The sequence below is a fragment of the Arvicanthis niloticus genome, chromosome 12, assembly GCF_011762505.2.
Source record: "Arvicanthis niloticus isolate mArvNil1 chromosome 12, mArvNil1.pat.X, whole genome shotgun sequence".
Classification (NCBI taxonomy): domain Eukaryota; kingdom Metazoa; phylum Chordata; class Mammalia; order Rodentia; family Muridae; genus Arvicanthis; species Arvicanthis niloticus.
Genome location: NC_047669.1, coordinates 21,717,293 through 21,742,224, shown reverse-complemented (window position 1 = coordinate 21,742,224; position 24,932 = coordinate 21,717,293). Strand labels below are relative to the sequence as shown.

General features: G+C 42.1%; 1 protein-coding gene across 1 annotated transcript in view; it reads right to left on the bottom strand.

Annotated features, from left to right (window-relative positions):
* The window catches only part of Hacd2 (3-hydroxyacyl-CoA dehydratase 2), an 86,867-nt gene that overhangs the window by 3,643 nt on the left and 58,292 nt on the right, over positions 1–24,932 (bottom strand). Inside the window, exons 5-6 of the mRNA XM_034515403.2 lie at positions 2,867–2,988; positions 871–1,049 (exon numbers count right to left, since the gene is read on the bottom strand). Of these exons, the coding sequence (XP_034371294.1) occupies positions 871–1,049; positions 2,867–2,988 (301 nt within the window). The remainder of the gene's footprint in view (positions 1–870; positions 1,050–2,866; positions 2,989–24,932) is intronic.

Sequence of the window (24,932 nt, the reverse complement as noted above, 5' to 3'; positions counted from 1 at the left end):
ATTTATGATGGGTAGGGTGACTCACTGAGATAATGCTGGGGGCTAAAGAAATAAAATTTATCCCTGCTTGAACTTAGTGAGGCTTCGGGGAGACTAAGAATCACAGCGGCAGCAGTATACTGCGATGAGCAGTTCAGTGACTTGGTTTGTCCTTGGATTTAACAAGGTCCCTTTGGAATCTAGAAACCAACTAGAGGAGCTGCAACCGAGCAGAATCTGAGAAAAGACACACCCCTCATGGTCAGCAGCCACCACTCCCTGACAGCACTGTCACATGTGCCCTTTCTGCTCTGCCTTTTGTGCGCTCAGAGGTACATTTGATTTTTTGTACATTTAAGCCATCAGAGGTTCTATTAGAATAACTGGAAGCCACACTGAAGGGAACACTGTGTCCTAGTCTGAGGGTTTTGTACTCAACAAGGAAACGAGAAATGGAGAAAAAACGATACATCAATTTTTATTTTGTTATTTGTTTCTGGTCAGCTACTGACCTCTTGAAGTGAAGTGAAACTGCCCATTTTGATAGACTGAGCAATGCAAACATCTTTTTACAATGTTTTTCACAAACCACAGTAGAGAATTCTGAAGAGACAGGAAGATGAAGCTAAGGTAAGGCCATCATTGGTTTTCTGCTCTCTCCTTAGTGCTTGGCCTAACACAGGGGTGACTACACACTGAGAAGGGATACATGCTGCAGCTCTACAGAGAAGGGCTCATCTTTATCCAATCAGTGCCAGAGAAAATTCCCTCTGAAAATCAGTGGTCAATAAAAACCAGAGCATCCCCATAAATGTGATTTATATTACATATAAGACAAAGCCGTAACTCTAGTTACTGCGGAGCTGACCTTTGTCACATAGATATACTTACGTGGAATGTAGGAGATCATGATGAGGATCAGGAATGCATGGTAGTCAAAGGAGAAGTTGTAGTTGTTAGGCAAGCTGATGGAGTACAGGCCGGCCTGTCGGACGAAGGGCAGCGCTGCGTAGATTGTGAGTAGCTCTCCTGTCACTCCCATTGGGTACAGCACGATGAAAAGTGTGTACCTGAAACAGAACAGAGCCCTCACTTCGTGTCCAGAGGCATGTTTACAAGCACCACCTTCTCAGAAGGCTAGTGTCTGCAGCTCCCCATCACCCGTTCATACTCAGCCTTTATTCGGCAGTTTTTCAGAGGGGCTATTGTAGGTTCCTACATGTCTCCAAATGTTCTAAAGCAAAGTGAATGTCAGTCAGCCTCGAAAGTTGGCTCCTTCAGAACATGCAGCTTTAGAACAGCGGAGGTAGAGAAAGGGCTTAAACTATAACAAGGGCCTTCCCTGTGGGGCCAGAGGAAGGAGGTGGAGCAGCCATCCAGGAATTCCCTAAGGCACGCCAAGCTGCATGTGGCCTGAGGAAAACAGCACATCACACGACTACATTCTGCTATTTTCCAAATGTCTGTACAAGCTACTGTGAAAGTAAAATCTTGACTAATTTAACGTTAGAAAATGCCTAATATCTTTGAATTTTACAAATAAACCCACACAAATAAATTACTATTGCATGAGAGGTTCACACAATTATTTTCATTTTAAAAAGTTTTATCTCTTTTAAAAGAATTCAGAGGGAGCTGGAGAGAAGGCTCAGTGACTAAAAGCACTTGTAGCTCTTGCAGAGGACCAGGGTTCAATTCCTAAGCACAAATGTGGTGGCTCACAGTCATCTACAATTCAGGTTCCAAGAGACCCAAAGCCTCTTGTGACCTCTGCAGGCAGCAGGCATGCACGCGGCACAAAAACACACCTGCAGACAAAACACTCTTATACATCTGAGGCATCATTTTCCCTGTGGAAACCGTCAGCTCGGATATAAGAAAACTGTACCTGTTTATGGCTCAAGATTAACCTGGATTAAGCTTCCAGGCACAAGAATCTGCCGAGAAACAAGTCATATTCCCTGTTGACAACCTAGATCATTAGGCAGTGAGAAAGAACTGCCCCTAGACCACAGAGAAAAATAAGCCAAAGAATTCTCTGAGAACAAAGTCAAAGCTCGGCCAACAAGTGTCCCCAGACAAACAGCCTTCATGATGGCGGTGCAGGCTGGTTGGTTGGTAGCTTTTAGTTTTCCCTTTTTTTCTCCACCCAAATATAGTCTATTGAAGAAGAAGAAAGAAGAAAGAAAGAAGGAGGAAAGAAGAAAGAAAGAAGAAAGGAAGAGGAAGAAGAAAAAGAAGGAAGAGGAGGAGGAAGAGGAGGAAGAGGAAGAAGAAGAAGAAAGAAAGATCGATCGCTCGATCGCAGCAGCAAAAGACTCATATCCCTGAAATGTTGGAAACTGGATTCCGTTCCTAATCCAATCACTAAGCTCATAAACTGTTTAGTAATAACTGTTTTCTTTTTAGGAAATGAGGTGTCTTAGCTCCAGAGTCAGCCCGGACCTTTCTGCTGTCCTCCTCACCCCACAGGCCTTCGTGCACAAAATCACAACTGGATAAATAGATGTGCCATCAGCCTTTTGTCCAAGTCATAATTCAATTTTGTTACTGTTGTTGAGACCACAGTCTCATTCCGTGGCCAGAATTTGTGGCAATTTTCCTGCCTCAGCCTCTCAAGTTCTGAGATAACAAAGGGATGAATCACCATGCCTAAATTCATTCTTTCTTTGCTTCTTTCTTTAATGTGAATCTTTAGTGTAGGTACACTGTCATTGTCTTCAGACACACCAGAAGAGAGAGAAAATCAAGTCAAGACCCTTCTGGTGAAATCCCTCCATCTCATCCAATTTTAGTTTTGGGAAGTTGGAGGCAATATCCAGGCAATAAAAGGCAAATATGGTGTGGGTTCTTACAAAGTTAGTACTTGCTGCATGTACTTCTTTACCTGGCCCATTTGATGATGTAAGGCAAATGGTTTAACAGACTGAATGTGTAAAAGGAGTAACGGATAATTTCTGTGATGGTCCAGGCAATAACAAACAGAAGTACACTGTCTTCACTCTGCACCTGGAGGAAAAGAAAAGAGACGTAAGAACAAACAAAGGAAGGTGCGGAAAGGCGTTTTATAATGTGCACAGCCTGCAGGGCTGCCCGGCCACAGCCACCCATCTGTCCTCAATGGCTGTAGCACAGCTTAGAACGGGTTTGCTGATCAAAGACACAGTACCTCAACAGGTGATAGGAGACGCAGCTTGTGATCAGTAGGAGCTGCTGGGAAGGGAATTGGATGAGCAGGAGCCCTCAGGAAGAGAGAAATAGAGCAAGTTTCTTTGCTACGCTGATAAGGGGAAAGTGAGGTGGTAGGAGTCAGAAGTAGGTAGGGAGAGGAGGCTAGGAGAACAAGTGGGTGGGGAGCTTGGGATCCATCACCAAGAATTTGACTGCAATTAGTGTGACAGCTAGGAATCTGAGGACATTTCCAGACGCAAATGTGAGGATTAAAGCACAGGTGGGTGGGATGAACTCACGGGAAAAAGAGGTACAGACCATCTACCAGGCAGGCACTAATGCTGGGCACTGATGACACCTTCCCCAAGCCCAGGCTTATACACTCCATGAGGAGACAAGCTGCCTGGTTGCTCGCAGGAGGCAGCTAGAACCAGAAGAGCTGACATTGTCTGTTCTTATGTTGGAAAAATGATGAAAAAAAGTGAAGTCCCCTTACATGTGTGATAGGTGCCATCCCAGGGGAATTTATGGCTGTAATAGACTCTAGCACCCTTCCATCCCACTCTGAGTTTATAATGATTCTTTGTGAGCAAAACCCAACAGACAAGCTTGCACTTCGATTCACTTCGGTTTCCCGTGTCCTACATGGTTGGTGAGTTAGAAGTCCTACTTAGTGAACTGAGCAGACTACTATGCGCTGATTCCTCTGTCTAATCCAAATCCCTAGTGACAAGGGTGCAGCGACCCTGCCTTCACTTTTGCTTCTCTCCATCTGCAGAGCCAACAGTTTTTAGCACTTCCATTCTTTCTCAGAAAGTGTACATGAAGCGATCCACCTACACAGTGAAATAAGTAGTCATTTACATAGCTATTAACTAAATTGCCCTGACAAAGAACTTCATAAATGCATGGTTACTATTCTCTAAAAATACTAAGAATTTCATACTGTCAAGAGCAGAAGTACTTTTTGCTTTCCTGGTGCTTTTCTATTAGCCACAGTAAGGCCAGAGCTAAGTACCTTTAAAGCTCACACTGAGGGCCCAAGTCTGCCTATGAAGCTTTGCTTAAAGCCTATGGATACCAAAATCTAAGCTTATAGGATGTATTGTTTTTCATGGACTCTGTAACCCTCGTTACCTGAAAGTGACGTATGTTTTATAGATTTTATTAGTATTATTTTTACAGCTACGGCTAAAATCTGCTTAAAGACTTCCGGCAGGTAGCTCCTCCCTGCTCTGTTCTGCCTCATCTTGGAAGTGTGTGCCTTAACTCATCTTCTGTACCCCACAGCACTTGATGCTTTTCACGGGAAAAAGCTTTACAACTATCTGTGAAGCAAAGGAATCCAACCTACTCAACTCATGCTAAGACCCAGTTCCCTTCTTTTGAATACCCAATATTGGTTTGTATCATCTTAGTGGCCTGCACATAGGCAGGTAATAAAGAAACAGATAAACCTCAACCCTCTCCCTTTGCTCTAGCCAAGTAGGGAGTCTGAAGGAACAGACAGCCTTTTCACTTTACTCTTTACACTTACTCTTTCAAAGGTCAGGATCAGGGAGATGGCCATGTTGAACAATTCTAACTGCAGATCAATAATAAGATGGGATTTGGAGAGGTAGAGGTTAAGAGCATTTCCAGAGGACCAAGGCTCAATTCCAAGCACCTAAATTGTGGTTCACAATCCTCCTTAATTCCAGTTTCAGAAGATCTGATGCCATTTTTTTTGTCCTCTGTTGTCACCAGGGACACACATAGTACACAAGCATACATACAGGCAAAACACCCAAATATATAAAAATTAAAATTTTGTCCTCTGTTGTCACCAGGGACACACATGGTACATAAACATACATGCAGGCAAAACACCCAAATACATAAAAATTAAAATTAAAAAAAAGAAGAGATTTGGATAAAGTCAGAGATAAATCTTTCTGATTTGTAGAAATTACTCAATAACAAAGAATAAGGACAAAATGTAATGGGTTAAAACCAACAAGAAGACCAACAAGACTTGAATTGCTATCTGTAAGTCATGTCATAACAGTCAAAAGGTGGATGAAGCCAAGAGTCCATCAATGGTGAATGTATCAACAACTACATGCATGTATGTGCACACACATAATACGAAATATTAAGCTTTAAGAAAACTTTTACACTTGATGTTACAACATGGATAAATGAACCTTAAAGATTATTATCAGTTAAATATGTTATTTGCAAAGGGACAAACACTATTTGATTCCATTCACAAGCAGCATGTGAGCGGTCAATTCTGAGATAAGAAAAGTAAAAACAGAATGTTGCTAGGGGCTGGGAAGGAAGGGGAGAGATTACTGTTTAACTGACTAGTAGAGTCTCAGTTTGGGAAATTGAAGAAAATTCTGCAGATGGAAGGCAATCATGGGAATGTACTTAAAGTAACTGTATTGTACACACAAAAATAACCAAAATAGTAAATGTCATACATATTTCACCACAATAAAAATAAGGTAAAAACCTAATTATGTCAAAGTCAACATAAAGAAATGTAAAATCTTCTATAATTCAACAGCAAAATGACTTCAGAATAGTCTGAAAAATACTCTGGCTCATGAACCCAAGAGATGGGAGCCAACAGGGTATGAGGGCATAAAACACACGCTCAGCCACTGACTACTACAGTCCTGTCCCCATGACTACATTCTAAATAGATCAGACCCCAGCCAGGAAGCAGAGTCTGTCAAAAGAATACTTGTGCTAACTAGCAGAGCTAGCCTGGAATAGGAAACAGGGGGCATGTACTTTAAAGTATGTAAGAAGGACACCATTACTACAAGCTAATGGTTAAAAGCAAAAGGAATAAGATATTGGTCTGAGATCAGAAAACCAACTTAACAAAGCAGCTGGCCAAGAATACCTGCTACCTTCTAAATTCTAGGCCTTGTACTTAAATCCACACAATCGGAGTCCAGGATCAAGGAAGAATCCTACAGAGAATGGGTGAACTGAGTGGGAGCTATCAAGGGTATCCTGTGCAGTGCCTTGGAAAGGAATGAGATAGCCTTGGTCTGGAAAGTCACTAGATGAACTAACATTATGAGATCCAGTCCTAGCAAGTGGAGCAAGGCAATGGGGAGGAGGCAGGAGAGAAGAGAACTGGTTGCTAGGTAGGTGGGATCAGAATATTTTATTCTGCTAGAGAGATGGCTCAGCAGTTAAAAGCACTGGCTGGCTGCTCTTCTAGAGGACTCAGGTTCAACTCCCAGCACCCACATGGAAGCTTACAACTATCTGTAACTCCTGTACACCTTCCCACAGATATGCAGTCAAACTGCCATTGTACATAAAAAAAATAAATAAAAAGATTCTCAGTGAATACTGCAGCTGCCTTTGTGAGAGAGGGGAGTTTACAGAAACAGAGTATTTTATTCTCCCTTGATGGTAATGTCTTCCACAGACCATGTCTCATGATTCAGCTTTTTCAGCTCCAATATAGGTCTGTCCTAGGGCTGTGTGGAACTAATGTCTCTTACATCACACGAAAACTAACCTTTTATTTTTGAAAGCAAGAGTTGGACTATTATCCAACAAGTGGAGAGCCTCCTAGCTATTAGGGGGTAGCAATTCACAGAGAAATGATCAATAGCTTCCTGAAGTTCTTTTAGGCTAGTGTGGCTTAGGAAGACATTTTGAGAAGGCAAAGGACAAGTATTTTAAAGAATCAATCTCAGTTCTCTTTATTTGTTTTGGAGACAGCCAGGCTGATGTCAAATTTGTCCTTGTCTTCCTGCCTTTCCCTGTGTGCTGAGGGTGGGGAGAGGCACAATCAGCATATCAGCTATCTCAAATTAAGAAATAGAGATATACAACTTCATTATCAAGAATAAGAGGAGTTCGTTGAATATACAGAGGTCAAGCTGGTGTCTGGATAGATGGAGCCTTCATCCCTACATTCTAGTGGTGTGGGAAGGTATATTACAGGCTGCCAAAAGAGAAACTCAAACACCAAGCCTTCACTTATAATCTGTTCTACGTATAGCATGCGTCAGGGCAATGGTAGCACAGAAATTGTGGGAGTGGCTAAGCAGTGTCTGGTTTAACTTGAGGTCTATGTTACTGGAGAGAACCCACTGCCTAGATGGCCAGGAACTAGAAACTGGACAGCCCAGACACCTAGGGTAGAACCAAACACAACAGGCCAAACAAAACCACAAGCAATGAAATGATTACTAGTGATATTCTCTACACTCATAGATCAGTGCCTTGGCCAGTTGCCATCAGAGAGGCTGCCTCTGGCCGCAGATGAAAGTGGGTGCAAAGACCCAAAGTCAGACATTATTCAGAGAGAGTCTTATTGGAGGTCTCTGTCTAGTTCCTCTCTTTGGGGCTTGAGGAATCCCATGGAGAAGGGGAAGAAGGACTGCAGGAGTCAGAGGGGATAGAGAATACCAGGAGGACATGGCCCACTGAATCAACTAAGTCGGGACCATATGAGCTCAGAGACTGAAGCGGCAAGCACAGGGCCTGTTCTAAGAGTCTGCAGCAGATCCTCTGTGTGTATGTTATGGCTGCTAGTTTGGTGTCTTTGTGTGACTTCTACTTCAGTGGGAGTAGGTATATCCTGACTCTTGCTTCTCTTGAGACTCTTCTACTTGTTAGATTGCCTTGTCCAGTTTCAGTATAAAGGCCTTTGTCTTGTCTTATTTTTTTTTTTTTCTTGTTTTGCCATGTTTGTCTCCTGGAGGCTTGTCCTTTCTGAAGGGAAACCAAGGGGGAGTGGATCTGGGGGTCAGGGGAAGTTGAGGGGAGATGGGAGGAGTGGAGGGAGGGAAAACTGTGGCCAGGATGTATTGTATGAGGGAAAAGAATCTTTTTCTTAAAAAAAAAAAAAAAAGAAAGAAAGAAAAAAGATGAAGAGATTTAAAGCTGAGTATACACTTATAATCCTAGCACTCAGAGGGCTGAGGGAGGGGGTCCTACCTGAAGTCAGCCTAAGTTACATAGTAAAATTTTAAAAAAGGGGGGGTGCATGCAAATATTCATGGAAGTGTCATAATTCATAATTGTGAAAAAAGTTTAAACAGCTGAAATATCCACTAACCAGGGACAGATAATATATTCATACAACAGACTATGATTCAGGAACATGAAGGAAGGAATGTGCTACAACACATAGGAATTAAATAAACCAACAAAAACACTCGTCATGGTGTGTAAAAGAAGCCATTTGTAAGTGGCCAGTGTCTAGAATTTGGAGACAAATGATGGCTGGGGCTGGAAACACCACTGAACTATAAAAGGGCACAAAGCATCATATTATGGTGATAAAATGTTCTAAACTAGATTAAGGTACGTTGCTTGTACAACTTGCTGAGTTTGCCAAAAAGTAGTGAGATACCTAAAATGGTGAATTTTTAAAAATTACAATTAATTTAAAAAATTCATAAAGTTGCTTTAAAAAACAAGATTTTCTATAAATAAATAATACTGATCTTTAAGGGGGAAAGGGGTCACATGAGGTAAAAAGGGGGAAAGGATGACAACTGGGATTTATTAATTAAGGCTTAGGAAAGACAGAGAGCAGGATAAGGCAGTCATCCACAGGGTCTCTAGCCTAGGCCTCAGACTTCCTATGTGGTTGAAGATGACCTTAAATTTCTGATCCTTTTGTCTGCACCTCTTGGATGCTGGATTGCAGGCATGCACCACTATACTGGTTTATATGGAGGTAGGGTTTAAACTGAGGGCTTTGTACATGCTAAGCAAACAATATGTTAATTGAGCCACTTCCATGACCCCAAGTGTCTTGCAGGCAGCTGTTTGTCAGAGATGCATGTTCATAATGAAGGCACACAAAGGGTTAACAGAGGTACCTCACTGGTGCAGTGTGCTAGATCCCACTGCACACCACAGGCACTGGTTCCTATTCCTGATCTGAAGCCAGGAAGGAGGTAGCGTGTAGGTGGCTTGTGTGGTTTAGCCAAGGGAGTTTACACAGAAATCCAAGCTGGAAAAACAAATGGGCACAAGAGAAAAACCTTTATGCACAAATAGCATCATATGTTTGACTTTAAAAGGCACAGGGACTATCAGCGCATGGAAAGCTGTCACTTTTGTTACATTCAAAGAAAAACAGATGGTGCACACAAGAAAGCCACTTTTATAGAAACTCCATTCTTCTTAGTACTTTGAAACCTGCTGTTTATCACTCCATTTATTTCAAAGAACTTCTGAGACAAAGCTTTATGGCAAGCCTTCTTTCCTCTTCTTAATACCCCTTTGGCTGGGAAGAGAGAAGACAGGCAGGGAGGAAGTGATGTGATAAGGTTACAGTAAAATATGGGTTGGGACTAGAGGCTGTTCTTGGGACACCATGCATGGAGAGTGTCTATCTCTTAGTGTGCCCCAGCAGACTGCATGCCCTAGACAATGGAAGTCAGTTCTCTCACAGCTCCAAAGGCTGGAGACTGGACCAGGGTGGCAGAATGGCTGGCTGTGACTTGCTGGTAGCTACCTACCTTCCTGATGCAGCCTTACATGAGGGTGGAGAAGGGAGTTTTTCAGTATCCTATAAGAAAACATTCTTTATGACCTTAGCCAAATGCAAAAGGCTCCTGTCCAGATACCATCAACACTAGGATCATGTCTTCAACACAGCATCTGGACAATGCATTTGGCACCTGTGCAGACAGGGACACTATGTGGTCCAAAGCAATATTCTAAGCCAAGTATTTCTCTGAAAGAGGCCCTACAGAGTAAATAATTTGGGTTGTGCATGAACAAAAACTTAAAAAAAATCTTGGTTGCTTTTTATACTACTTTTTATACTACTTGGTTGCTTTTATACTACCAGGTATAGTGAAACATGTCTTTAATCCCAGCACCTAGAAGGCAGAGGTAGATGTATCTGAGTGACTTCAAGGTTAACCTGGTTTACATAGTAAGTTCCAGGCCAAACAAGACTATGTAGTGAGGCTGTCACAGGAAAAAAAAAAAAAAAAAGAAAGAAAGAAAGAAAAGAAAAAAAAAAAAAGAAAGAATGAAAGAAAAAAGAAAGAAAGAAAAAAAAAAGGAGTGGGGAGTGGTGTCACACATCTTTAATCCAGCCTGGTCTACAGTGAATTCCATGATTGCCAGAGCTATAACACAGAGAAACCCTATCTCAAAAAATCCCAAAACAAAACAAAAAAGCAACTTAACCCAAACCAGCCCCACCCAAACCCCTGCAGGCTCAATTTGACCAATCAGCTAACCCTATAATAGGTTCATTTAACTTCTCAACTTTGCCTTTCCTATGACCCCTCCTTACCTTGCAAATGGTATCTTTCCCCAGCATTCCTTTAAAAGGCTGAATTTGAAGAACAAGAGTGCAGTCAATATGATCTCAGAGAGCTACGCACACACATACATACTTTAGGCTTCTTGCTCTTGGTAGAGATGTTTGCAAACATGAAATGAGAGCACTAGACTCAAGTATTGGAGGAATCAATCTAACCTCGTAACATATACATATATTCACATGCACATATAAGTTAGCTATAGAAGTACTTTTAAATGTGAATGTGTGTATGCACATATACAGAAAGTATGCCTTAGTTCTCTATACTTAAAAGAATCCATAAACAATCAATAGCATCTCTGGAACTGTAAGCTCTTCAACTGCTCAAACTCCAATTCTTTTTAAAGTGCTTTTTTTTTTTTTTTTTTTTTTTTTTTTTTTTTTTTTTTTTTTGGTTTTTTCGAGACAGGATTTCTCTGTGTAGCCCTGGCTGTCCTGGAATTCACTCTGTAGACCAGGCTGGCCTTGAACTCAGAAATCCCCTGCCTCTGCCTCCCAAGTGCTGGGATTAAAGGCGTGCGCCACCACCGCCTGGCACTAAAGTGCAAGTTTAAATTAAAAAAAAATTCTATGTTTTGATCATATTTCCCTTCCCAGATACTCCTCTCCTACATACACAACCTTATGTTCTTTCTCTCTCAAAGACAAACAAAACAAACAACACCTCCAAACCCCAACCCAAAAGAAAAAAAAAGCAACCAAAACCCCATGGTCTGATTTATACTGGTCAGGCATTTCTGAGCATAGGCCCTGGACTGGAGTGTGTCACTTCATTGGCTAAACTGATTTTCCCTTTCCCAGATATCAACTGTAAATATCTTCTTGGTTAGGGGTGGGCTTTGTGCTCGATGTCCTGCATGTGGGGATTTTCAGACCATGATTCTTAATACAACTCTCCACCAGAAGGAACCTGGACTCCTTAGTAAGTGGCCCTTGGGCAAGGGCAGGGGAAGTGTAAGATAAGGCTGGGGAACTTTTCCCTGCAAAAGGTAAGGCATTACTGAAGGATAGAAGATGAAAGAACCAGGGAGGCTGCCATACTACTTCCCAGGAGCACAGGGACCATTTCTGTGGGTTTCCTGCTGCCATACTACTTCCCAGGAACACAGGGACCATTTCTGTGGGTTTCCTGCTGCCATACTACTTCCCAGGAACACAGGGGCCCATTTCTGTGAGTTTCATGCAAAGAATGCATGGCTTGAATGGTTATGAGGAAACTCTGGATGGATCTAGGTTGGAGATCACTATAAAGTATGCTCTTTAAAACTGTCAAGGATGTGAGCACAGGTGTACACATGTGAAAGATGGAGAGGCCTCATGCATACTAGGCAAGCACTGTATTACTGAGCACATCCCCAGCATAAACACTCTCTGAAAAACATCTGGGGGTGGGGGCATGGTGGTGCATACCTCTAATCCCAGCACTCAGGAGGCAGAGGCAGGTAGAGCTCTGTGAGTTTGAGGATACCAGGGGCTACAGAGTAAGCTCCAGGGCAGTCAGGGATACATAGTGAGACTATCTCCAAGAAATAAAATAAACAAAATATAAAATCCATCTAGCTGCAAGCCTTGTGTGTGGGTGGCTCACACAAGGAAAAGGACAAAAAGACTGAAAGGATTCCTAGAGCAAGCTGGCTAGTGAGACTAGCCGTATTAGAGAGCTCTGAGTTGACTGAGAAGTTCCCTCAAGGGAGTAAGGTGGACAGAGATTGAGAAAGACATGTCAATCTGAGGCCTCCACTTGTACGAGCAACTGGAAACACATGCACACATACTGGCACACTCATGTGTATATACATATTGCAAGCACACAGACACCACACACATAAGAAAAAATGGAAAACAACTCTTATAGCTGTTGTGGGGTAGAATCAGGAAGACTGCTACAAGTTTGAGTCCAGTCTGGTCTTTAGTAAGTTCTAGACCAGACTGAACTACATGGTGAGACCTTGTCTTAAAAACTGCAAGAAAGGTCCAGTGAGATGGCTCAGCAGGTAAAGGCGCTTGCCACCATGGCTGAAGACCTAAGTGTGACATCTGGAACCCTACAGAGTGGAATAAAAGAACTGACATCCCTAAGTTGTCCTCTAAGCTTTGCTTGCATCCATATACTCAAGAGATAAATGAATAAAGACAAAAAACAAAACAAAACAAAACAAAACCCACCAAAATAAGAAGCAAGCACCCTGGGAGTCAATTTAGAAGTAAATATAATTACCACCAGGCTTGTATACTGTTTAGAGATAAGACCTCCAGATGTGCTGGAGAAGCTGGTTATGAAACAGTCTTAGGAAAGACAAGAACGTGTATCATAGAAAACTTACCAACAAGGGTCTTTGAGAACGACTAACAGGTTGAAGGCTGGCCCTGAGCTGTGCTAGCATTTTTATTGTCTTAGAGAATAAAAACCCCAAGTGCAGGCCACAAACTTGCTCTAAAGAAGGGCTAGCCTACTTAGAAGCCAAAATCAAATTCTTAATAGATGCTTTAGATTAGGATAATAATCATGATTATGATAATGATAGTTCCCATTAGCAGGGATAATTATTCCTTAAGCAGGGTAAAAGTAATTATGCAGAAAATTTCACCAGTTACTGTGAAACTATTTTAATAAGTATAAAGAACATATTACTTTCTATGTGAAAAGTCAATTATATTTCTGCTAGAAACCCCAGGACATAGAAAAGGCTTCAAAACAGTTACATGGGCTGTCATCACTACACTATCTTGAAGGGATGGGGCTACATAATGGCAGGTATGTAGTCACCACACTAGTTCACTGGGTCCTTCGCAGTGGCAGGGCTGCTCTGAGTACTTTGTATCTGTTAGCTCTCAGTGTGCTCTGTGAAGGCCAGGAAACAAGTTTAGAAGATGGGCGTGGCTCCTTAGGAATAGAACAGACCCATGCAATCATTCAGTTGGGGCAACTGAGGCAGGATGAGTGGTCAGAGCACCTCATTCTCCCTCTGCTTCATCAACGATCCATGCCAGGTGGTGTTGCAGTCTGCTTGATGTGGCCTAGCCTGTGCTAGACTGCAAGTCCTTATGAGGACAGTGACTGCATTTCTCCTTTTCTCCAGCATTACAGCTCTTAGCCTGAGGACACCAAGCCCTGTGCTGACCCTAGCCAGTTACACAAGCTGAAGGACTTGGACAGAAGAACCTTGTAAAGATAATCTTGGGCCTTTCTTTAAGTTAAATAAAAAAGTAACTCATTTAGCTGCTTATTTAACAAAAATTTATGTGTAGTAAAATATAAAAATACTGATAAGGTAGTTTAAAAACAGACATTTGGATTCTTTATCTTTTAACACAACAATTTCAGATATTAAAGTACTCTTTACGATTAAATCCATGACAGGGCTGGACAGTGGTGTCGCACGCCTTTAATCCCAGCACTTGGGAGGCAGAAGCAGGCAGATTTCTGAGTTCGAGACCAGCCTGGTCTACAGAGTAAGTTCTAGGACAGCCAGGGCTACACAGAGAAACCCTGTCTTAAACAAAACAAAGCAAAGCAAAACAAAACAAAACAAAGCAAAGCAAAGCAAAACTAAAGAACCCACAAATCCATGACAGGATACATGACAAACCAGACATACCTTTTTTGTTTGTTTGTTTGAGGGTCTCTCTACATAGTCCTGGTTATCCTAGAACTCACTATGTAGACCAGGCTGGCCTTGAACTTGCATAGCTCTACATGCTTCTGCCTCCTGAGTGCTGGGATTAAAGGCATATGCTAGCATGTCTGGCTAAAATATTATTTTTAATGGAAAACATGAACTATGTAATTAAAAAAATGACTATTTACCCCATTTAGAGGTGAGAAAAATGTGTTGTTATCCACACACATTTTTTTTTTAACTTACAGTGACCAAGGAAACTGATCAAAACATTCTTACCATTGTAGCAATAACTAAGGGTTTTTCCTTCTGTCTTCCTCTTCTTGTCTTCCTCCTCCTCTTCTTCTTCTTTTTTTTTGGCAGCAATTTGAGTCACAGTCTCATTATACAGCCCAAGTTAGTCTCAAACTTAGAATCCTCCTCTCAGCCTCTAGAGTGTTGGTTAGGATTACAAGTATGAACCACCATACCCAGCCCAGGACAACATTTGTTATTGTATATGTGTAGGTGCTTTGCATGTTATGTCTGTGTACCATGTGTATATACTATCTACAGAGGGCACAAGAGGGCTTCAGATCCCCCGAGACTGAAGTTACTGACAGTTGTGAGTGCCATGTGGGTGCTGGGCATTGAACTTGAGCCCTCTGGAAATGCTACCAGTACTGTTAACCACCTAGCCATCTCTCCAGCCCAGGACTACTTTAAAAACAAACAAACAAACAAAACCAAGGAAAAGATTTATTATTTATTTATTTATTTATTTATTTATTTAGTATGTGTGTGTGTGTGTGTGTGTGTGTGTGTGTGTGTGTAGGTGAGAGGAGAACTTCCATGTACCAGTTCTCTTGATACCATGATAGCGCCTGGGTGGTGGATAGCCTTTACTCACTAAGCCATATCATCAGCCCAGTGGGTTACTTTTGATGTGAATGATGATTTTGGTCTACTAAGTCACTCTTGGGTCCAAATCAACTTTTCTGAACAGAAAATGCACTAAGAAAAACATAATAGGCATGCACTCAACAAGCAAGTTACAACCAATTCTGCATTATGGCATAGCCAGGCATGCAGCTCTGAATATCCAAGTGTTCAGTTTGTCTAGCTTTATGGCTTTCTATGTATCCAGCCCATTTTCTAGAATGCATGAAAGGACCAAGAGGGTACTTAAAGTGGGCTAGCCTCATCTCAGTATACTATGTCTGGTTCCAACTGCAACTCTGGAAGGAAAAAGATCTTCGGACTTCTTAGATGCACTTCTTGGAGCAAGTTACTCACCCTCTCTGAATTTGGTTTCCTCATATGGAGACTTTTGCCTTTGGAATCATATGGTGGTTGTAGGGCTTTCACTGGCTGCTGGCTTTTGCTATCATTTTTCCTTAGTCCTAGTTGAGTCTCCTACTTCCAACAAGTGTTACTAACTGCAAAGCTTTCATACAGTTATCACCTTCAGTATAACCCATGCAAGAGATTCTATCAGAATGGGGTCATATGTAGTCCCATACATCTAATCCAATATAAGTATCCTATGAATAAGTACAGACACAATAGCTCAGAGAACAATGTTCCCAGCGTCAGGTTGCTGTGACCCTAAAGAAAGAGCTGAGGTACACTTATACCACAGCCTGCCAGCTGTACTCCCCAAGGGGCTTTACCACTGCCAGACATATAACGTCCGGACACTACAGTACATCACATTGGCAACATGTACTGTGAGTGCCACAGTATTTATTCCTTGCAGTGTAGTAAGTGCAAAAGTTTCAAAAGATAGGAAATACAAATAAAAGCTCTTGGAGCAGAGATGAAAACAGCAGCCAGTGGTCTCTGCCCATGGATGTTCTGCTTGGACTCACACAGTGCGTTAAAAATATTTGAACTAGTTTTTTGTTTTTATTTTAATTGAGAGATTTCACATTTTAATGTGAATGTTAGCTTCTGGACTTTTGCCTTTTCCTAAGAAACTCAGACTGGATCTGGCAGGCAATGACTAGCTGAGGCACACACTGGCTGCTTTTATGAGGTGGCCTGCGCTCACCAGTCCCTCTGTCACCAGCTGAGCCTTGACTCCAGATGGTAAGGTAATGCAATGGAACCCATCTGAAAAGCTCTGGGCTCTCCAGAAATACAAAGTGCATTTTCCTTTGAAGTTATGAACTCAAGAGAAGACCCTTTACAGCTGACCCAGTAAGACAGCCACCAGCACGGAAGACAAGAGACAGAACTTTCAAACTCAGGCTATTTTGGTAGAGCCAGAGCAAATGGTAAAAAGGAGAAGCAGGGAAAGTATCAGTTTAAAACAAACATTTATGGCAGCAGTGTGAAAAGAACAAAGTTAAAGCTCGGCCATGTATAAAGCCTAGAATACTGGTGATTAGTTTCCCCACTTTAGGAAAGCAGGCCCTGCACATGCACTCGCGCGCGCGCGCGCACACACACACACACAGATACACACATCCACACAAGGATCAAGTCCATCTTACCAGGGTTTCACACCAGACTTGAAAAGGGTCCTCTCTGGAAAATGCAGACAACTTAGTAATATGCCTTACTTCTTTTTATCACTGTTTATAATGACAGTTTGAACATGGGTGTCCTGATAATATAAAGTAAAAAGTAGTTACTGGGCCTTTTTGCTAAACACATGAGAGTATACTTCATATATCTTTTCTAGAAGCATAAGAATAGGAGTAACTTTTCAAGTTCCCCTGTGGGCTGCAGAATGGCCAACAGTCAGTCAGTCACCTGACTGTTTGCTGAGCAGGATGGCTCTCAGGAGGTAGAAAGCACCGAGATTCTTATGATGTTTCCCTTCATGCTTCAAAATAACTGCATTTTGAAAAAAGCTACAGTATATAAGGAACTGCTCAGCCAGAGAAGAGAGAGTTCTTCCCACATATAAAAAGTTTCCAAATGAATATTAATCAATGCTTTAAGAATGCTATTCAATGTGCTGTAGAGCACTCCTGTTTAAAAGCACTTTATAGGTCAAACCTTTTAACTTCTCTTGGCTTTGCTGACATGTTTTAGCAATGCTCACGATGTATGCCAATCACCTAACTTTTACAGTAGGAAACAAGGCTTTCTAAATTCATGCAGATAATGACAATGCTGACTGTACTCCACTGGCATCATTTAACTCGGAGAGAAAAGGCATGTGACACACTTCTCAACAAGGGTGAATCTGGGATATGCTGTCAGAGTGAACAGCCTCTCTGAAGAATGAGGCCCATGTGGTCTTGCACCTGGTCATCAGATCTAACTCTGCATCAGATAGGAAGAGGACCATGAAAGAAGCAAATCCACTATTGGGGATTTGTTTAAAATTAGCAGTCCTTTAGTCGAAGAATAACATACTGAGCACTCTTGTGTTTTCTGACTGCTTTTTGTTTTAATGTACCATAGTCATTTACAAAGCATGAGAACACTGCACATGAAAGTCTAACTGGATGAAATAAAAGAGAACGGACATATGCTGCATGCATATGAGTCTACGGCAGCACCTTAAGCCACTTCCACGAGAACATGAGTGCTGAGTTCATGGCTAACAACTCTCACTGACATCACAACTGTAGGCACAGTTCTGTGACATATGCTTTGTCTCTCAGGCTATTGCTCAGGTTGCCCCCAACCAGTAAGTTTCATTTGTTTATTTGGGAGACTAAATCCAAGTAACACTTCTTTTTTTACTCTTGTGTCCTTGATGTCAAAAGCAAACATCTTTGGTAGTCCGAGGACTATAAGGGACCAGATTTGTCCTGAACACTGCCTGCTACTGACAGGTAGCTGCACTGCATATGCTGACACTACCCAATAGAGCGTATGCTTGAAGAAAAATGTTCCAACAATAAGCTACTTTGCCATAACCATCAAAACCAGGAAAAATGCAGGTGCTGCACAGATGCATCCATAATATTCATTATATGGAAGAACCATTAGTATTTTAAGAGACTAAAATGCAAAATGCACAAAATACCCAAAAATCTGGGACCAGAAGCAATGAGAAAGAAACAGGTTGCTCTTCATCCCCAAAAGACTGAACTGCCAGGGTAGGGCAGAGCAGGCCGCTTCTCAGAGACCTCAGCAAAGTGGGCAGGATACTCCCTGCCAGCCCTAGACCATCCTCTTCTGAATGGCATTTCTCAGTATGAAAACAACTGTATAGGCTTCCAGAGAAATGACCAGTGTAGCTGTCTGGTCTCATGCTGAACCTGACCCCTAGGGATGCTGTGTGTCAGATTTTAGTCTGGCGTGAGGAGCTTCATGTGCCCATGTTTGTAGGGAACTCACGGGGATGAGGACAATGTGGGGTACAGCATGGACTCCAGAACAAAACAGACTAATGTTGCCAAAATGTAGTCATTCTCCTGCCTTGGTGAACTTGAACTTATTCAGCTAGGAGCTGATGAGGAGGGCTGCCCTCTGCATGGAGTGAGGCTAACTTTCAACAGTTTACAAAGACGGATGCAGGTTTTAAACAACTGACTGAACTATCATCAGAAGACATCCTACTTTAAATGACATGTGCTCTAATGGAGTCTGACAGGAGTTGAGGAAGGTTAAGATTAGCATGGGAGAACGAGAGAGCATGAAATGACAGAAGTGAACCTAGGCCAAGCATAATGAATCTAAGTATCTTCCATATTCTGAAGTACAATATTGGTACTTGGTGAGCAGAAAACTGAGAGAAAAATAAGACATTCTGATTTTGTCACAATTACCCAAGATAAGCAATGGCAAAAGAACAATTTAGCAAGCAGATAAGAAGCATAATCACTAAGTGGCCACAATTACCAGATGTGGAAATGATATTCTAGTATGCTGTCTTTACCCAAGAGCCATCTAAAGCTTGACAGTGTTTGATTAACAATCAAATAATGAAGGTTTTTGCCTTTAAGAGTGGGCTAATTTTAAAAGTGAAGGTGATGTGCACCCACCTACAGGAGTGTCTAAAATAGAAAGTAAAGAAATAGATGGAATGGGGATATGCTGGATGCCTAGCTTTCAAGGGGACTAGAGGATACTGAGTTGTATCTTAGCAGAATGAGATGCATGGACCATCACTGTGGGAAGGGCACAAGAGAGACTGGCATAGTCCAGGCACAGCATTCAGGAAGATAGTGACACACTCTAGTACAACATCTCATCTCCTTGACCAGTAAGAATACAAAGCTGCGGTCTGCCTACCTCACTGAGCTTGTGGGTGGGATCTGCTAGGAAGGCCACAACAGGACCAAGGCACATGGGTAGCCACAGGAAAGAAGCTACGAGTCCTCCAGCGACAAGATGGGCAGATGGGAACTCTGTGAACCTAGCTGGACAGCCAGCAAAGAAGAATATAAAAGAAGGGAGCTAGGGAGGAAGACAGAGAAAACTGCCTCTAGGATGAGCCCCACTCCCACAGCGCTGACCGACTGCTCACTACCTCCACCATGCTCTCACACACTCTTACTTCACAACTGAGGCAGAGACAAGGAGGACAAACCAAAACCTCCTCATGTACAAGACATGTGTGGAGCCTCCCTGTTCTACAACACTAGAACTCAGTGCAAAGCAGCTCTATTTCCCACACTTCACTACCACACAGATGAGAGGGTGCTTTCTCCTCTGGATACCCCAACTTTCTCCAGCTTCCTTTACACTGTTCAGCAGCAAAAGACACTAAACAGAGAAAATGCCAGAACCCAGGGATTACACTTAGTGGTTTAAAGGAATTCTAAGGATTTTTGTAATTCTTTATGAAATAGGGATCTCTGGAGCCCACCAACTTAGGATTGTCTCTACATAATGTCCCTCAATTAGGAATCTTAGATGGCTCTGTTGTAGCTGCTGCCGTCCTGTAACCTATCAGTATTGGGGGTGGGAGGAAATCCCTAGGGAGGCCACCAGAACAGCCTGGACGTAGGGAATAACACTATTGCCATTCAAAGATGTGGCTACTGACCACTTTTTTTTTTTTTTTTTTTTTTAAGATTTACTTATTTATTTTATGTATGAGTGCTCTATCTGCATGTATACCTGCATGCAGAAGAGGGCATCAGACCACACTATAAATGGTGAGCCACCATGTGGTTGCTGGGAATTAAACTCAAGACCTCTGGAAAAGCAGCCAGTGTTCTTAACCACGGAGCTGTCTCTCCAGCTTTGACTACTTTTTTTTTGAGCTATGTTTACTTTATAGCTCACCTGGAGGTGAATGAATCATGTGAATGTGGTGCCTGTGTAAACTAGAAGGCTCTGGGACTGGCTGTGAGCAGCACCATCATGTGGGTATTGGGAACTGAACTCAGGTCCTCTGGAATAGTAAGTTCTCTCTCTCTCTCTCTCTCTCTCTCTCTCTCTCTCTCTCTATATATATATATATATATATATAAATTTTATTTTATGTACATTGGTATTGCATGTATATCTATTTGAGGATATTGGATCCCTGGAATAAGAGTTACAGACAGTTGTGAGCAGCCATGTGGGTGCTGGGAATTAAACCCAGGTCCTCTGGAAGAGCAGCCAGTGCTCTTAACTGCTGAGCTGTCTCTCCAGCCCACCACTGTACCTTGTATTGTTGAGACAGGATCTTAAGTATCCCAGGTTAGCTTCCAAATTCATATATAACTGATGACTATTTTGAACTTCTGATCCTTCTGCATGCATAAAATGTTATACCCAGTTCATGACCTGGACTTATTCCATGCTAGATAAACACTCTAGCTACATTCCTAGCCCCAGCCACTGACTTCTCTCCTAAGGAGTCAGAAGGCCTGAAATTTGTATAGGGATGTGATACTGGAGAATACAGAACCGACTTCCTAAGTATTTCTGTCAGTGGTACAGAAGTTAACTGACATACCAGGAATGTAGGATATCTGCTCAGAAAAGGGGCAGAAGTCCAGTGGAGCCAGCCCAAGAGATAAAACACATGAGCTACAAATGGGAAGATACCTCCTAAAGCAGGATGCTCAAAGGAGCTCTAACATACGCCAGATGTTTGCCTTGCAAAGTTTTAGTACTTTCCGATCCCAGACCTCCTCTGTATGCCCCAATTCTACTTTTTGTGCCACCACATATCAGAAGTATGTAGCTTTCTCTTTGAAAGTTTTGGAAAGAAGGAAAGCTTTGAAAGCTCGTATTTTATGTTTTAAAAAGGTGCATATGTGGGACTAGAGACCATTCTGTGGTTAAGAATACTTGCTGTGGCAGAAGACTCAGGTTCAGTTCCTAGGACCCCACATGGCGGCTCCCAAACATCCACAATCCTAGTTCTAGGGGATCCAACCCTTTTTCTGATCCTCGTAAGGAGTTAGGTACATATGTGGTGCACATACATACACACATGCAGAAAAAATACTCCACATGCATAAAATAACTAAATGAATCTTTTAAAAATGTAAAAAATATGTGTGTGTGTGTGTGTGTGTGTGTGTGTGTGTGTGTGTGTGTGTAGCAGGGACAGAGTACGGCCATACACATGAGACCAGGTTAGATACACACCCAGAAAAAAAAATTCTGTCTCTCTACAAATAAAAATATAAATTCTAACAAAATTTCTAGTCTATTTTTATACATATTAGAATTTGAGAAAAACTTACTGGAATGTTTTGATCTAAAAATTAGTTTTCCTAGTATGATTCAAATGTAGCATTTAAAAATATCTATCTGCTGATACTCCATAAAAATATCCTATGAACACAAGCTTTTAATAAAGAGATGGCCAGTGGCACTCCAGTCCTGACCAGCCTGCTGCTGCACCTCTGCAGTGAACTTCATTTCATTAATATTAATCTCTCTCTCTCTCTCTCTCTCTCTCTCTCTCTCTCTCTTGGCTTTGGGAATGAGAACTGAGATCACTAGAACACAGGTATTTTTAGGGCATTTCTCAGAGCTCAGAATTCAGATTATCTGAAAAATGTTTATTCCTTGGCCCTGGCTTTAGATATTCTCTGTTAAATGTGGAGTGGGACCTGAAATTTGTATTTTAAATAAATATTCTTGGTAATTCTGGTCCAAATGGTTCATGAATCCTAACTGTAATAAGTTTTAGTACTTCAAAGCAGATAGTCCACCGAATCAGCAATTCATCCTTGAGCCATGAAAGCAGTAACAAAACTTGAGAAGTAGGACTGGGGCTAGATCTCAGTTAGGGGAGTGTCTGCCTACAAGTGGAAAGCTTGGGCTCAATCCCCAGCACTGTAGAACACCAGGCATGGCAGCAGACGCCTGGGATCTCCATTCTCCAGGTAGAGATGGAAGGAGAAGAGTTTAAGGATGCCCTTAGTTACATAGGAGTTTAAGGCCAACATGGGAGACAGGAGACCTTGTATAATAGTTAATTAACTTTCCACAACCTAGAAACCCCCAAGAAGAGTCTCTGTGAGGGACTATCTAGATCAGTGGTTTGCAACCTGTAGATCATGACCCTTTTGGCAAACCTCTATCTCCAAAAATATTTTATGATTCATAGTAGTAGCAAAATTACAGTTATGAAGTAGCAACAAAAATAATTTTATGGAGAAACTGTATTAAAGGGTTCCAGCATGAGTAAGGTCTAGACAAAGCTGGCCTGTGGGAATGCCTATGGAGGACTGTCTTGATTGTTACTGAGATGGGAAGACGAAGTCCAACTTTGCCTCTCTAGCTTCCAATCTCCAATGGAGAGTCCAATCTACCTCCAGAGACAGTAGCCAAGAACAAATGATGAAGCTTCTGTAAATTATAATGTCTCAAACAATAATTGGTACAATAATAGGTATTAGACACTAATTTCTTAATACTGACTTGAGCGTAGCTGTAAGGCCCTTGATAAACGGCAAGCACGAACAGTAGAGTAGAGGTCAGGATGGGAGGCTAGCAGTGTGCCACAGAGAGGTGCTGAAGAGTGTGTGAAACAGCCCTTGTTCCGGCTGTGGCAAACAGGAAGAGCAGGAGTCGAGGCTCTTTGAGGTTTAATTTTATTTTACAAAGATCACCCCCAGTAAAGTAATCTTGGCTGAAGCCAAAGTAACAGCCTTGAACTTCCCCAACTGTTTCTCACAGAAGACCTGGGACTTCTATTCGAAAAGCATCCTGGCACTCTTACTATAAAGGTTCAGGAAGATTTGAGGTGGCTTTTGCAGAGGGCTGAGTCAAGGACAGAACCTAATAGTGATCTAGCTGTGTTTCTAGGAGTCTGAGGCCAAGCTTAGCTGTTTCAGAATAAGCAAGGATATATGGGTTTTTGTTTCTGAAAGGGAGTCATGATGAGAAACAGAAAAAGAATTCATGCCCACTGCAATTCACTGTAAGGATGCTGGTCCTGGCTCAGTTCAATGAGAAGACTCATACTCAGACCCAGACAGAGAGTGGGGGATCAAGTACCAGCAGAGGCCAGATGTTGAACCAGCCAGTTCAGGTCTGGGACAGGAAAAAACTTTGGAAAGGAAACCGGTCAGCTAGAGTCGTGGATTGCCTCCTAACTTCCCTCTCACCTCTAAGCTGGTTGTTGAGCCACAGCTCTTTTTTGTTCAAATGTACAATCCCTTTAAAGGGAAATGCAGGAAGAATATTTGCTACATTAGGTAAAGGAAAAGCTTCAGTATCAGACTTAGATAGGGCCTTTCTACATATCCCTGGCTAGTTTAAAACTCACAAAAATCAGCCTGCCTCTGCCTCCTAATCACTGGGGTGCTCCACCAGGCCTGCCTAAGATACTTACGTCACTAGCCTTGTTACTGTAGTGTCAAGTGGAAGAGTGGGTCCTTGTTTTTAGGAGACAACTCTCTGATTACCTTTAGTTCCACAATGTACATTACAGCACCAAAGTGGTTGGTATTCCATGGTAAAGAATTAAAATGACAAAAGACAATGTGTGTCTTATAAGGTCTCTTCTCTTAAAAGAAAAAACCCTCAAATTGGATATGGTGGCACCTTGGAAGGTGGAAGCAGGAGGGTCAAAGATCTGGGTTGCGTAAGAGCCTGTTGTTTTTTTTTTTTAAGGAAGGAGAGGTTCATGGGGGGGGGGGGGAAGATCATACTTCAATATGAAAGTTAGATCTTGAAAGGTTTATAAGCTCTACCTTAGCCATCACAAAAAATTACAGGAAGCAAACATACAAACAATTAAAAATAACAAGCAAAAAACAAAACGAGCTGGACAGCAGTGGCACACACCTTTAATCCTAGCACTTGGGAGGCAAAGGGAGTTTGAGGCCAGCATGGTTCAGGACAGCCAGGGTTATACAGACAAACCCTGTCTTGAAAAACAAAACAAAACAACAAACAAACAAACAACAAACACAACAAAATACCAAGAGGAATGAGCACAGAAGGCAGAGAAGGAATCAAACCCACAGAGAATACTTGTTGGCCCCTTTGGGGAAGAAGGTGACAAGGAAACTGAGAGATACAAAAGCGGATACAATAGTTACATGGTTGCCAGTCACAGCACACAGAGCTGGGAAGACCAACAGTTATTTTTCAGATACTTCAGGAGATGGAAGGGAAGTCACAGGCAATGTTGGACACAGCAAATAGAATTACAGTTTCTAAGGAACTTCAAGACAGAAACATAGTATTTGGCTAAGACAGGGCTTGGGAACAGGTGACAGAGAGCAAGCAGCCTGGCCCGGAAAACACAGAAGGCTTCTCAACTTAGCTGTCAGGCAAACTAGGGATGAAGTGGGGGCAGGGTAGGAAATGTACTGGAATCAGCAAAATGATAAATGAACAGTTCTGTCCAGAGAAATGAGATCCTGGGTCAGCAAAAACACCAACTCTATTTATTCAAGAAACTCATAAGTTAGCTGATCAACTGGGTGCATCGATGAAAGAAAGGACACTGAAGCGCAAAGCCCCAAGAGGTGACAAAGAGATGG